The sequence below is a fragment of the Mesoplodon bidens genome (assembly GCF_964165515.1).
Source record: "Mesoplodon bidens genome assembly, chromosome: 9".
Lineage (NCBI taxonomy): Eukaryota > Metazoa > Chordata > Mammalia > Artiodactyla > Ziphiidae > Mesoplodon > Mesoplodon bidens.
Window position 1 is genome coordinate 73,303,429 of NC_138166.1, and position 14,574 is coordinate 73,318,002.

The 14,574-nt window shown below is 36.7% G+C and overlaps 2 protein-coding genes across 5 annotated transcripts in view; one reads left to right on the forward strand and one right to left on the reverse strand.

The window, feature by feature from the left end:
* The window catches only part of TFEC (transcription factor EC), a 663,356-nt gene that overhangs the window by 269,114 nt on the left and 379,668 nt on the right, over nucleotides 1-14,574 (reverse strand). For both annotated transcript variants that reach the window (XM_081243616.1, XM_081243615.1), the window contains exon 4: nucleotides 11,874-11,926. The gene's annotated coding sequence lies outside the window, so the exon portion shown is untranslated. The remainder of the gene's footprint in view (nucleotides 1-11,873; nucleotides 11,927-14,574) is intronic.
* Nucleotides 1-14,574, forward strand: part of TES (testin LIM domain protein) — a 43,604-nt gene that overhangs the window by 27,174 nt on the left and 1,856 nt on the right. For all 3 annotated transcript variants that reach the window (XM_081243613.1, XM_081243612.1, XM_081243614.1), the window contains 4 exons: nucleotides 9,767-10,019; nucleotides 10,974-11,309; nucleotides 12,280-12,495; nucleotides 12,912-13,070. In XM_081243613.1, coding sequence (XP_081099739.1) covers nucleotides 9,767-10,019; nucleotides 10,974-11,309; nucleotides 12,280-12,495; nucleotides 12,912-13,070 — 964 coding nt within the window. The remainder of the gene's footprint in view (nucleotides 1-9,766; nucleotides 10,020-10,973; nucleotides 11,310-12,279; nucleotides 12,496-12,911; nucleotides 13,071-14,574) is intronic.

Below are 14,574 nucleotides of genomic sequence, written 5' to 3' on the forward strand. Positions count from 1 at the left end.
CTCTTCAAGGGACATAGCAGTTTGTCAATATGTCTGTCATGTTTTAGAAAGGTAAAGTCACCAGAGACAAAGTAGTTTTCATGGATTAGAATATTTCAGCTTCTAATGTGAGCGCGACTCTCATTTGTACTCAGTGAGTTTTGTGGAGAGCTGCACTGCCCTCTGCTGGGCACAGTGCTTGCTTCACAGTCTTAAAATATACTCTTTTTAGTTTGACTATACATTTGCCAAAAACTGCTGATGAGATTTTTAAAGCTCATTCCTAAGTGATGGCGTCTTTTCTCTAAATCAGGTTAGTTTATAGTAGTTCTTATTTGCTCTATGTTATTTTTGTATTGTAGATAACTATCATCTGATATTTTCAGATAAAAATGTCAGATAAGAACAGATATCTATGACATGAAAATCACTTGTTTATTTTAATTTTTCCACACAATCTCATCTCCTTACCTGGGTATTGTCTGAGAATCTGCTAAGAGCCATAAAATACTAGGGCTTTGTCATGGCCTCCAATCTAACTTGGGTTTATATAGTCTGTCCAAATGGTGTTAGTTAGTAGTGCTGTCTTATTCCTGGCATTCCAGACACATTTCTCAGAATTTTTGATAATTCCTTGACCTTTTCACCACAACTGGAAGGCTTGAGGGTAAGTGCCTTTACCTCCAGATGAGCCATTTTCTTTGAAGACCTTTTACAGACTTTCTAAGGCTGGTTGTCCTGAGTGTAACAAAGATTCCAGGTCTGGTCCAGGGCCACAGAACTTCAGGGCTGGGACTGAAGTGGACATGGGGTCTCAGGATCCTGTCCACTTAGCTTCCTCCTCCATCTTCACTGTGACCCTGGACTTCTGAGACCCTTAGGGCCTCATGGAGCACATTGTGAAAATCAGAGCCTAATTATTCTTAACTGTTATCAGTCTGGCCTTCTATGCAGCCACAAGAACGGTCTTTTGAAAATGGATACTATTATGTACTTCCCAATAGCTTAAGAACCTTCAGTGTTTTCCCACTGGAGTTGATCCTTTAAGCAAAGTCTTTGGCCTTTGATGTTAAACCTCAATATCTGGCCTCTGCTACTGTTCCAGCCTCCCCTCCCATTTCAGGCACCTGTGCTTCAGCTGCTTGGACACATGCTGTTTCCTGAAATTTCTGTGCCTTGTCTCATGTTCCCTTTGCCTGGAAAGACCCTACATCTCACCACCTAGAAACAAAAAGTCCTTCCTGTTCTCTTCAAGTCTTAGCCCAAGCACTATTTCTGAGAAGTCTTCTTTGCTCCCTGTATTAGTCAGCTCAGGCTTCTATAGCAAAATACCATAGACTGGTGGCTTAAACAGCAGAAGTTTATTGTCTTACAGTTCTGGAGGCTAGAAGTCCAAGATCAAAGCATCAGCATGGTTGATCAAAGCATCCTCACCAGAACCACTTCCTGGGTTGTAGATGACCACCTTGTGACTGTGTCCTCACGTGTCCTTTTCTCTGTGTGTGTACATAGAGAGAGAGAGAAAGATCTCTCTCTTCCTCTTGTTATATGGCCACCAGTCATATCAGATTAGGACCCCACCCTTATGATCTCATTTAACTTTACTTTCTAAAAGCTCTGTCTCCCAATACAGTCACATTGGGGTTTACAGCTTCAACATAGGAATTTGGGCAGGGACACAGTTCAGTCCATAGCACCCTCTTTCCCTGCTTCTGCACACTCCCAAGTAAAGTAAATCATTTCCCCCCTTAGCACCTTGTACACTTGTAGGAAGCCAGGAAATAAATACTCAGACCTCATTTTCTTCATCACTTGGACTTCCTGCTGGTGCTTTCCATTGCTGGGGACAAGGTAACACACTGCTGCAGTCCTTAGGGGTCAGCCTCCTAGGGCACAGCACAGGGTACTGTGCAGAATGGATCTAGAGAGTGAGTGGAAGAGATCCAACAGGCATGACTGTCTATTCAAGGTGTGTCTCGAAAGTTGTAAAAAGCTGAAAATGAACTGTTAGATGTATGGAAGTTTAGAGTGGGACTCCTAACTTAGCTAGCCAAACCTCATTTTACAGATCAAAGAACTAAAACCCAAGGGAGTTAAAAATGACTTGTTTGAGCCTATTAGTTATTAATAAGAAATATAATACATGAACATCTTCTGTGTCACACACCAATAAATACTTGTAATAGTTTTCTGTTGCTGCATAACAAATTGCTACAAATTTAGCAGACTAAAATAACACCTGTTAATGAACTCAATATCCATTTATGCTTTAGATCAGAAGTCTAGGCAGCTTAGCTGGAGTCTCTGCTTAGGGTCCCAAAAGGCTGAAATCAGAGCGTTGGGTAGGTTGAGCTCTAATCTGGAAACTCTGGGGTCAGAATCTGCCTCCAGGCTCACTCCTCAGGTTGGTAGAATTCATTTCCTTGTGGTTGTAAGCCTGAGGTCCCTGTTTCCTTGCTGGCTGTCAGCCAGTGGCTGCTCTCAGCTTCTAGAAGCCACTCACATTCCTCAGCACTTGGCAACCTCCACCTTCTAAGCCAACAACATTGCTTAGAATCCTTTCTGCACCTTCGATCTCTCTGAATTCCTCTCATGCTCCCAGCCAGAGAAAATATTTTTTAAGGGCTCTTGTGATTAGATTAGGCACACCTGGATAATCTCCCCTTTTCCATATAAAGTAACATAATAATAGGAATAACACCAGGGGTGAAGGTCATGGGACCGTCTTAAAATTCTGCTTCCTGCTTTATTTACCTGATTGTACCTAATCCTCATAATACTTTTTGAGATGACTGGTAGTATTCCTGTTTTATATACAAGAAGTCAAAGACTAAGAAAGTTAAATAACTTACTAAGCAAGGCTTATCGATGGCAGAGCTGGAATTTGGACCCAAAGCTTGCCAAAACCTTCCTTATCACCACCTTTCTACAGGATAGAACAGAAACTCAGAACCATCTTTACACTCTCCTGCCCAGTGACCTGTGGACTGCACCAGACTATCCACCCTACATGTGGCACTTTTGCAGCATAGATAGACATTTTGGTGGACAGTAATATTTTAACTGTGAGCTCTCCTTTTTTTTCAATGCACCAGTAATTACAAGACCAGAGAAAAATAAAAAGTTGAGGAGACCTGATACTTATCACATAAGAGCTACTATCTTCTGGGCACACTTTTAAGTAATATTTAAAGATAACAAATATTTATGAAATGCAAGAAAGAAACCCAAGATATCAAAGAGTTTATAGCCAATTATTTCATATCATTGGAACCACAGGTCATTTATCATATAAGTAATAGAATTATTCATTTGTCTTATCCTTGATAAATCCTTCCAATAAAAGAGTTACATTTTACAAGAAAAGTGTTACTTGAATATAGCATACATCTGTCCGGAGAATTTCTGATTGGGTTAGAGCTGGCTGAAAACTGAAAATTCCCCACCATAAATGGATTAATGCTTGTGCTGAATTCTATAACAGAGGCCCACGCTTAAGTCCATATATGTGTATCCCTGTTGTAAAAGGGCACCTTCCAACTCTTTTAAATTATTGGTTTATAGCAGTGCCATGACCATTCCTTTAAATCACTGTGACTGCTGGCAGCATGTCAAAGCACTCCAGTTGCTACTACTTGCCTTGGAAAAATAATAATTTTTACAAATAGTACTACAAAAATAATTTCTCTATTGAGGGGATGAGGGATAGTTTCTTGACTGCTTTCAGCTTGAAACTGTAAATCTACTTTTCTGAGGCAATGCTTTTGGTAAATTTTGGTACTCTCTCTCATAGACTTAACTCAAGAACTCTGAAGTTGTAATGTAAAATTTTGAGAATACAGTTCTGATTTGTCATGCATATTAATTAATCTTTGCATGTGTATGTGTTAACAGCATTAAACATTTCTGTACAAAAACTTTTTAGTACAAATAACCCTCCTCCTCCCACATCTTAGAGCTTCCCAGTCTACCAGTCTACCCTCACATCTTTTTTAGAAAGTCATAAAAAAGACTGTTTTAAACTAACTTAACTCAAAATCCCCCCCCCACCTTTTTTCCCTTCACACAACTTTAATTAACATCCCATGGAGAGCTTGGGGAGAATTGCTTTAGGGCAGTTTAGAAGATTTAGAGATAAGACAACTGTGCTAAGTATGGGAACTGATTTATATACTCCCCCAAACTGCTATTGAATTGGAATAGCTCAAATAAATTTAATAAAAATAAACTATTTAAGTCTACATATATCATCAGAAGTTATGTGGGAATCATCTGAGGAAAGATACTGTACAAACCTTACAAACATAGCCCCTAGCACATGGATACTAAGCTCACCTAAGCCCTGTTTTTGTTTTGTTTCTGGTTGGCATAAAACCAATTTTTTAAAGTTCCTTGTTTTCTTAAAAGGGATGGAATCTGGGTTATTTTAGACTGAAATTAAATATATATGTCCCACTCATCCTCATGCCTTCTCTTAGATACAAAGATAATGGTATCTCTTTCTTCCCTAATTCCTTAACAAAATTCTCCTTTTAATAAATTTATTGGCTAGTTTCCAGATGACTTTGAAAGTTCTTAAAAGATATTTCTAAAAATAAAATAATTTTAATTTAAATATGGGAGATTCAAATATAAAACACTGTAGACTAAAATCCCAAGAAAAGGATTTAAAACATTTTTTTAAACCTAGATAAGTAGTAGATGGCACACATTTCCACATGGATAGCCCTTGGCACCTGGCCCAGATTTTATGGGTTTATTTCTTGCCTAGTGGTTTGTAGCTGTCCCTTTTTACTGTAGAAATGGAGCTCTGGTATTAGGAGTCTGGAAGGGATGTGGTCATTCCAGCTACTTCAGTGATGACAACTCTGACTAAAAGAACCATCCTACCCTTCTTGAGTCACGTTCCTGCCAAGTGCTCTGTTACTGCAGGTTACCATGCTGGGGTAAGGATGCAGATGAGGCTAATAATATATTGGAATTTTAAAAACTATCATGAGTCAATCATAGGTTTTCCCCACTTAGAAAACTGATAATCAGACATAGTCTGACTTCTTTAGCTACTTCTTTTTCCCTCATCACTGCTGCTATTGGTGTAGTGTTTTAACCTGATTTTTCTTGCTTTAATAAAGGTATTTCAGGTGGATGAAGGGGTGGACAGGGAATATAGATTTTCTCAGAATGTAAATATTCCAAGAATAGCCGAGATGAAAAATAAGAAAAAATATAGAGATGGCTGTTATATCACTGGTTAATATACCTCTTTTATATAACATTTTCACAGTAAATATAATTTATTTAACCATGCTACAGCTTGTCGTAGTATAGTTCATGCTTTAGAAAACCCACAGGCTTTATTTCACTTACTCCTTTACTATTTGTCTTTCAGATTCTAGAATCTAACTCCCCTCATTTCACAGCATACATGTTGTACTGGTGTAGAACTGGATAATAAACATTTCCAAAGGAACTCCAGTATTCATCACATCCTTGTAAAATTATTACTTCCTTCTTTAGTGAACCACTTTGCTAATATTAGGATGCATGCCATAGTTCACAGCCATATAAGGATCTATTTATCTATATTAAGAACTAAATTCCCAACCCACCTCTTTACCCTCAGGAAGGTGTGACTTAAAACTTGATCCAAAAGCAATGTGATAGTTTTATGAATAATTATCTTGTTTTTGTTAACCGAAGAACAAGAATGAAGAACATACTGTAGTGGAATAGTATGCTCCTTTCCACTAGATGGAAGTATGAGATAACCAGATGTAAGAGGCTTTTATAGCTGAACTGGAATATGCAAACTCTTCAGCGAATTCTTACCAAATAAAGAATTCTGACCAATGTGTGCACAAGGGAAGTACTTAGCCTCTCCACCTTCATATCTCTGACACTCTGTCTCTTTCTTTCTCTCTCTTTCTGGGACTGTATAAGTCAGATCTAATGTTTTCAGTTTGCATACCTCACCTTAAGAAAACAGGACACAAAAATCAATTATTATTTAATAATTTGTTATTTGGCAAAGAGTTTTTTAGTTGTTTTGTTTTTTGCTAATTTTCTGATGTAGAGAAATCCAATGATTTATATTAATTTTAAATCCATAAGACTTATTAAACTCTTAATGATGCTGATACATTTTTATATGATCAGTCATAGCATGTGTGGTTAACAACAACAGTTTAGTTTCTTCCTTTCTGATGAATCCTTATGACTTGTATTTCTTTGAACTTTCTTACTGCTCTGATTAGTACCCACAGGACAAAATGAATGAAGTCACGATGGCAAGGTTGCTTTCTTGCTTTAGGTCCTAAAATGAATGCACTAAGTGTGATGGATGCTGAGTCTTGTGGGTTTCTTTTCCAGAAACCCTTTCTAAAATCCTAATTCCCTTCTACAGCTAAAATTACTTTAAAATGTAATCAGAAAAAATGTTGAAATGTATTGAATCCTTTTCCTATATCTGACGGGAAGCAAACATTTACCTTATCAGTTTCTGCTGTTATCTTTATTTTCCTTCTTTTTTACTTTAGGTTTAGTCTGAATTTTTCCTAACTTCCTGAATTAAACACTTAGCATATTAATTTTTATTCTTCTTTCTAATTTGAGCATACCCTAAGTATAAATTTCCTCCTCAGCATCCCTTTAGTTGTGTTCTACAAGTTTCAGGAAGTAATATTTTTGCTTTCTTTTTTCCTAAAATGATTTTGGTTTTAATTTCTATTGTGATTTTTTCTTTCAACATTGAATTTTTTAAGAGGCTTTTTTAAAAAAGTACTTGGTAGTTACATTTTTGCTGATGATTTCTAACATAATTGCATTCTGTTCAGATAGTGTGGTTGATGATCTTGGGCATTTATTGAGCCTTGCTCTATGGCATAGTAGACTTTTAGATTTTCAAAGTGTTTCAAATACTTATAAAAAGAATGTATGTTCTCCAATCACTGGATATGATATTTTTATGTGTCTGTTAGATCAAGCTTGATAATTGTGTTATTCAAATATTCATTTCTAATTTTTTTAGTCTCACCATAATGATGGGTTTGTTCATTTATTTCTTATAGTTCTGTTACTTTTGCTTACATATGTTGAAGTTAGGTTATTAGGTTGTATTAAGTTCAGAATTGTTATATCATAGAAGTGTTTTTAAATGTTTGTTACAATGAAGTGACTCTCTTTAATAGTCATTAAAGGAAAAAACATTAATTGTATGATATTCATATAGGTATCTAACTTACATTTTGTTGGTATTTGCCTGGTTAATCTTTTTGCATCTTTATACTTTCATCCTTTCTGTGTGTTTAAAATTTAAGCATTTCTTACAGACAGCATATTGTTTAATTTTGTTGTATTATCCTTCTGAAAGCCTTCATCTTTCAGCTGGAGAAATGGGTCCATTTATTGTGACTGTTGATATGCTTGGGTTATATCAACCATCTAATTTTTGCTTTCTGCATGTCCTAATTGCCTCCGTTTATTTTTTTCTCCTCTCTTATTTGACTAATTACATTTTTATACTTTAATTCCTTTCTCTTTTAGTTTAGAAATTACATTTCTTTCTTTAGTTATCTAGATATTTTAACATACATATTTAACATCTAATGTTAATCTATATCTTCAGTATCTTCCTGAACAATATAAGGATATTAGAATGTTTTTTTAAAACTCAGATTCCTCCCTCTAACTTATATGCTATCATTGCCCTGTATTTTAGTACCAGTATATGTTTTTAACCCCACAAAGTCTCTCCACTCCTCTGTTTTCCTCTGTCACCTTTTCCAGCTTCTGCTCCTTTACCAGACTCCTTCCTGAGTCCTCATTTTCTTCCTCTGCTCTTCCTCCAGGAAGTGAAGGTGACCTGTTCAATTAATTCCCTGACTTCCGAACTTATATTTTCTATCAGGCTACAGTTTTTAACACTAGATCTATATATCCTATAATCTACTTGATATCTTTACCCTGTCTCATAGGCATTTCAAACTTATTATTTCAGTTTTGGATAACTTTCACCAACCTTTTGCCCCATACCTCAGATCTGTTCTTTTGCTTTTACAATCTAAGAAATTACATTCCTTTCATCAACTTACTCATCCTGGAAACCTGGGTTCATTTTTTAACAGACTGGACCTTCCCTTCACCATCACTATATCCACAAAGTTTAGTCAGTTTCACATTCAAGGATATCTTAAATTTGTTCCTTTCTTTTTATCTCCAACATCAAATAATCTAGTCCAAGCTATTACACATCTTACCCAGGCCAAAACAATAATCATCCAAGTTGTAAATTCCACTTGTGAAGTAGCAGTAGAATCCCTGTTATTTAGAACCTTGCCATTGCAAATTGGATGCACCATTGACATGTTAACTGGTCTCTCTACTTTCAATTATGTCTACCCCTAATTCATTCTCCATGTGGCAAGTATTACAATTTTTGAAAATGATCTAATCATGTTATTACATTACTTAAAAGCCTTCAGTGCCTCCTGATTGCTCTTATAATGAAAGCCAAATTTCTTAATGTGCCCTACAAGTCCCTGCATGATCTCAGGCTTGCCTACCTCTCCAACCTTGTCACCACCCCATTTACTTACCTCACTGTAGTCATACCAGACTTTTCTGATCATGGGACCTAAGGGCACAATCTCTTTCCTAATTCAGGACCACCACAAATACTCTTTCTACCCAGAATGTCTGGAGGCTTTTATTCTCCTTTCATTACCTCTTCTCAAATACACACACATACACAATTCACACCTGTTTTACACATCCTTCAGATCTCAACCTAAATGTCACTTTCTTATGGAGTAATGTTCTTATGGATTCCTCTCCTCACCAGTTCTAAGTCAAAATTATACCCTCTCAAAGTATCCTGTACTTTTCTTTCTTATCACAAATGCAATTACAGGTGTGTGTGTGTGTGTGTGTTTGTATGTGTGTGTATTTGTTTAATGTCTGTCTCCCCACCAGGTGGTAAGTTCTAGAATGTCAGAGACTGGGCCTAATTTTTTCACTATTATGTCCTAGTATCAAGTTCATTGCTTGGCACATGGACACTCATATACATTGCATGAATGAAAGATCACATGCCAGACCAGTCTGGGGAAGGGAGTTGGTGTCCTTCAACTATAAGAAGGCCAGAGACTTTATCTGTCTTCTTATACATAAGGGAGCGCATGATAGGTGATCACTAAGTGTTTGAAGAAATAAAAGAAGGGGGAAGGAAAGGGAAGGAAAGAGAAAGGAGAAAGGAAATAGAACATGAGAAAAGAGAGGAAAGGAAATTGGAAAGGGGACAGAAAGGAAATGATAAAAGCTAAACCTAAATCTTGGATTACCATCCTTGATCAGAAAAGGATATATCAACCTCCTTCTCTCTCACTTAGGGACAAAAACAAAAACAAAACCAAAAACCCATGGGCAATGGCTGTTATCATGCAGTAAAATATGAAACTGCTTGCTGTGATAGTTTTTTGGTGATTTTGTTTTATTTATATATCTGGTTGAGAGAATGAGGAATACCAGATGGAGTTATCCTCAGACATGCCCCCTTGAGCATGCACTTTTTAATCAAAACCTGACTTTTTTCAAAGTCTTATAAAGCGAAGATGCATTTATATGTTTCCTTGTTTAAATTTATGGATGGCTACTTGTAATCTCCTCACCCTCCCCAAGACTTGACTTTGCATACCATTATGTGGAATATTTGTAGAAGTATATTTTGAACTATATATGTATGACTGATTAGATCTAATTAATCATTGCCTACTTATCTCCAAAATTATAGAAAAATATGTCGTAACTGCAAGTGTGGCCAAGAAGAGCATGATGTCCTCTTGAGCAATGAAGAGGATCGAAAAGTGGGGAAACTTTTTGAAGACACCAAGTATACCACCCTGATTGCAAAGCTAAAATCAGATGGAATTCCCATGTATAAACGCAATGTTATGATACTGACCAATCCAGTTGCTGCCAAGAAGAATGTCTCCATCAACACAGTTACCTATGAATGGGCTCCTCCTGTCCAGAATCAGGCATTGGTAAATAATAAGGGGGAGGGAAGTCCCGGTATTAAAGTTCATGGGCTACTTATTTAGGGCAATTCCTTTAGTGATCCTAATCGACCTCAGGTCTATTATTTTTCTGGGGTCCCCATTACTTTGACTTACAACTCCTACTGGTCTTTTGAAAGTAAGATTAGATACCTCATAGAATTTTTGACTACCTAGATAATCTGTTAACTTTTTCAAAGAAATGGTCTGACATTTTTAATAATTAAATGAAAAACAGATGTTTTGTATAAATCTAGTAACTTCTATGTTACTCTTGAGAAGATTTCTCTTAAGATAGTTAAGAATATCTAAAGAATAGAATTTTCTTTCATTTTTTATAATTCAAAAGATGTTCAACACTATTTCTTTTACTATGTAAGGCAAAAAATTGCTATTTTGTGTCAAGCTACTTCCACTAATACAAAAACTAGAGGAGACATTTGGAAATCTTTTAAGAAGGTTAGTTAAATCATAAGAGTGAATCTTGTGATTTCATTTTCTTATAGTGATGAAAATACTGATGATCCTTAGACCATTCTAAACATGCTGCCTAAAAAATTGTATTCTCTTCCAACTATACAGTTGTGTTTTTTTGGTTTGTTTTTTAAAATTTTTATTGGAGTATAGTTGATTTACAATGTTGTGTTAGTTTCAGGTGTACAGCAAAGTGATTTTAGCACATGTAAACATTAAAAGAAACTGGGAAAAAAAACTTTAATTTCATGAAGAAAAATGTGTTCATTTTTACTGACCTCAGTCTATTTATTGTACCATTTTTAACGTGTTAACATCTCAAGATATTAATATTATGAAGATCAGTTGTTAGTAATGGATAAAACTGACTTCTTTCTTCAGTATTTTGATTCTAATGAGTGTTGTAAAATATCATTTATATGATGGCCAAGGCATCTCCTGGTTAACACCGGTCTCCTTGTGGTCTAGGCCAGGCAGTACATGCAGATGCTGCCCAAAGAGAAGCAGCCAGTGGCAGGCTCAGAGGGGGCGCAGTACCGGAAGAAGCAGTTGGCAAAGCAACTCCCTGCTCATGACCAGGACCCTTCAAAGTGCCATGAGTTGTCTCCCAAAGAGGTGAAGGAGATGGAGCAGTTTGTGAAGAAATATAAGAGCGAGGCTCTGGGAGTAGGAGATGTCAAACTACCCCGTGACATGAACGCTCAAGGTCCCAACAAAACATGCATTCCTGGAGGGGATAGAAGCACCACGACAGCGGTAGGGGCCATGGAGGATAAATCGGCCGAAAACAAAAGAACTCAGTATGTAAGTGGTAACAGTCACGATGTTGGGCCAATTGGTATATTTTACAGGTTCATTCCATTTCTTTGAATGGCTGGTAGGGGGGCGGGGTCGACGGAGAGGAATACAGTTACTCTGTTTCCAAAAGGGAGTAGATGAGGGAAATAAATTGAATTATAATTCAGTTTAGGCTTATTTTAGAGAATTATCTACCATGTTTGAAGCCTTGGTCTAAAGCCAGGTTTTCTGATTATCTGTTGCTGAAGATAATTGTGAGTTTTATGTATACATAGCAGTTAGCATTGGTGTCGTGCTGGAATACAACATACAATCTAGAGTCTGTTTCTAAACATAATTTTGATGTTAATTGTCTATCTCTTCCCATAAATAAGAATAATACATGCTTAGGTTAATTCAGTTTTGCTTGTGAGAACATGCCTAAAATTCAAACTTAAATTTATGTGGATATATGGTCAATCATACTTTTAAAAAGTCTCTCTAGAGAGGGATATTGAAGTCTTTTTTTTATGCCTTGAAAGTAGAAGCAAATTGTGACACAGATGAACAAAAAATAAGAACTAAACTTACTGTAACGTGTTTCTCACAGATCCCGTTAGCACATGAACCAACAAGGCTTGGTCCTGTATTTAAAAAAAAGAAAAAAAAAGTACAATAATTTCTAAAGTAGTCATTTTTGGGAGAACTACTAAAATTGAAGTGAAAATTACTATTAGCCTTTTTCCATAAGCAGCTTTAATCCAGAAAACAATGCTCTGTTACACATAGGGTGCAAGAATTAGGTTTGGAGAACCTGGAGAAAGCCTAGAGATTCCTTTTCACAAATACTAACACCATATTGCCTACATGGACAAATTACTGATTTCAGTAGAAATTATTTCTCTTGAAAGTGGTTTCTCTGAATTCCTACTAAAACTGTTGATGAGAAATGCCAGTCTTAGGATGACTAGATTGTTTTGGCTGGTTTTGCTTTCAGTCCTGCTACTGCTGCAAACTGAGTATGAAGGAAGGAGACCCAGCCATCTATGCTGAAAGGGCCGGCTACGATAAACTGTGGCACCCAGCTTGTTTCGTCTGCAGTACGTGCCATGAACTTCTGGTCGACATGATTTATTTCTGGAAGAATGGCAAGCTGTACTGTGGCAGACATTACTGTGACAGTGAGAAACCCCGGTGTGCTGGCTGTGATGAGGTATGTTCTCTGAGGCCACCTAAATGCAGGCTCCTTTTTGCACCCACCTATGGCTCCTTCACCGTGGTAACCAGGCCACCCTTAGTGAGAAGGTAAGATGAATTAGCCAAGCATTAGTTGCTTTATTTATATCCAAAGAAGTTGAATGAAAAAAACTTTTAATTTCAGTCATTCTGAGTGTCCATGTTAACTGTGTTACCTAATAAAATACTGTCTAAAAAAGTAAAAGATTGATTTGAACTAAACTAAATAATCACCCAAGTTCAAGCTTTCTGTTGTTTTCAGACTTCACACCCCAAAAAGTTGACTGGTATTCCTTGTGGATCTAAATCCCTTACTGGTCTAAAGAACCTAGCTTGGTTATTTGTAGTAAAAAGGAAAAAACATGATTGATCTTATTTTTATCCTCTTCCCAGCTGATATTCAGCAATGAGTATACCCAGGCAGAAAACCAGAACTGGCATCTGAAACACTTCTGCTGCTTTGACTGTGACAACATCCTAGCTGGGGAAATATATGTGATGGTCAATGACAAGCCCGTGTGCAAGCCCTGCTATGTGAAGAACCACGCTGTGGTAAGAGACATCTTGGGATGTGGTAGCCTTGACCTGCCTTATTTAAGCCTCCTACAAAGGAGAAACAGAAAGCACTACTCTTAAGTAGGAAACACGTGATTCCTACCATAGGGTGTTAAAATCCAGGTAATTCAAAACAATACATGCACTGACTAGGATGAACCACCTCAAGATTCTACCTGTGCAGTTTACACTATAAACTGCTACTTGATAACTAGCCACACTTTCAGGTCTTTTCAAGTAAGAAGGCTCAGGCTAAATGACCTTCCTCAACCCACCCACCCTCATCTCTCAGGAATTCCTGACAATCACATTAAGAGACCAAGGGTGTGGAAGATTAGTCACTTTGATGTAATGCTGGACAATCTTGTTGGTTTCTTCATTTGTTATAAAATATTTAAAACAAAAACTTTAGACACATTGATTTATAATACATATAAACAAGAAGGCATATGAACTATCTAGTGTTTTGGAGCTCTCAACTGGGTAGTTTTGTTTTCTGCTGTAATATTGCCAGTTATTCATTTATTTTCTTTCTATACATGTCCAGCTAAAGAAGAAAATTTTGTGTGTTTGTGGGTGTGGATGTGTGTATGTCATATGTTTATTTGCACATAACATACATGTACACTGAACGGTATGTGGAATGTGTTAATGTTCCATGATATTAGATTATACATAAATTATGACATGACAGAAGCCAGTTAACTACAAGTTATATTTTTAGTGCAAACTAATTATTCTCAAACACTGTCAGTGTTTTTTGACTGAGTCCTTAATTACTTTGAACATGGTTTTCATTTACTACTGTCTAGAAATTAGTGGTGTTAATAATCTCATGTGTCATAGGTAAGACCGGTAAAATTACCACTTCAAAGCTTTAGTGAGTGAGGAAAAATCTCTTTTTTTTAAGCCTATTATTTAGAGCAGTTTTAGGTTTACAACAAAATTGTTAAGGAGATACAGAGATTTCCCATATCCTCCCTACTCCCCTCACATGCATCACCTTGAGCATTATCCACGTCACTCACCAGAATGGTACATTTTTTAACAAGGGTGAATCTACATGGACATATCATAATCACCCAAAGTCCACAGTTTACCTTAGGGTTCACTGTTGATGTGTATTCCATGGGTTTGGACAAATGTATAGAATGGACAAATGACATATATCCATCACTGCAGTATCATACAGAATATTTTCACTGGCCTATAAGCCCTCTGTGCTCTGCCTGTTCATCTCTCCTACCTCCCTGTCCCCTACTCCCTACCCCTGGCAACCACTGATCTTTTTATTTTCTCTATAGTTTTGCCTTTGCTAGAGTGTCATATAGGTGGAATCATACAGTATGTAGCCTTCCCATATTGGCTTCTTTAACTTAGTAATGTGCATTTAAGGTTCCTCCATGGCTTGACAGTTCATTTCTTTTTAGCTCTGAATTGTATGAATGTGCCATAGTTTATTTATCCATTTACCCACTGATGAACATCTTCCAAGTTTTGG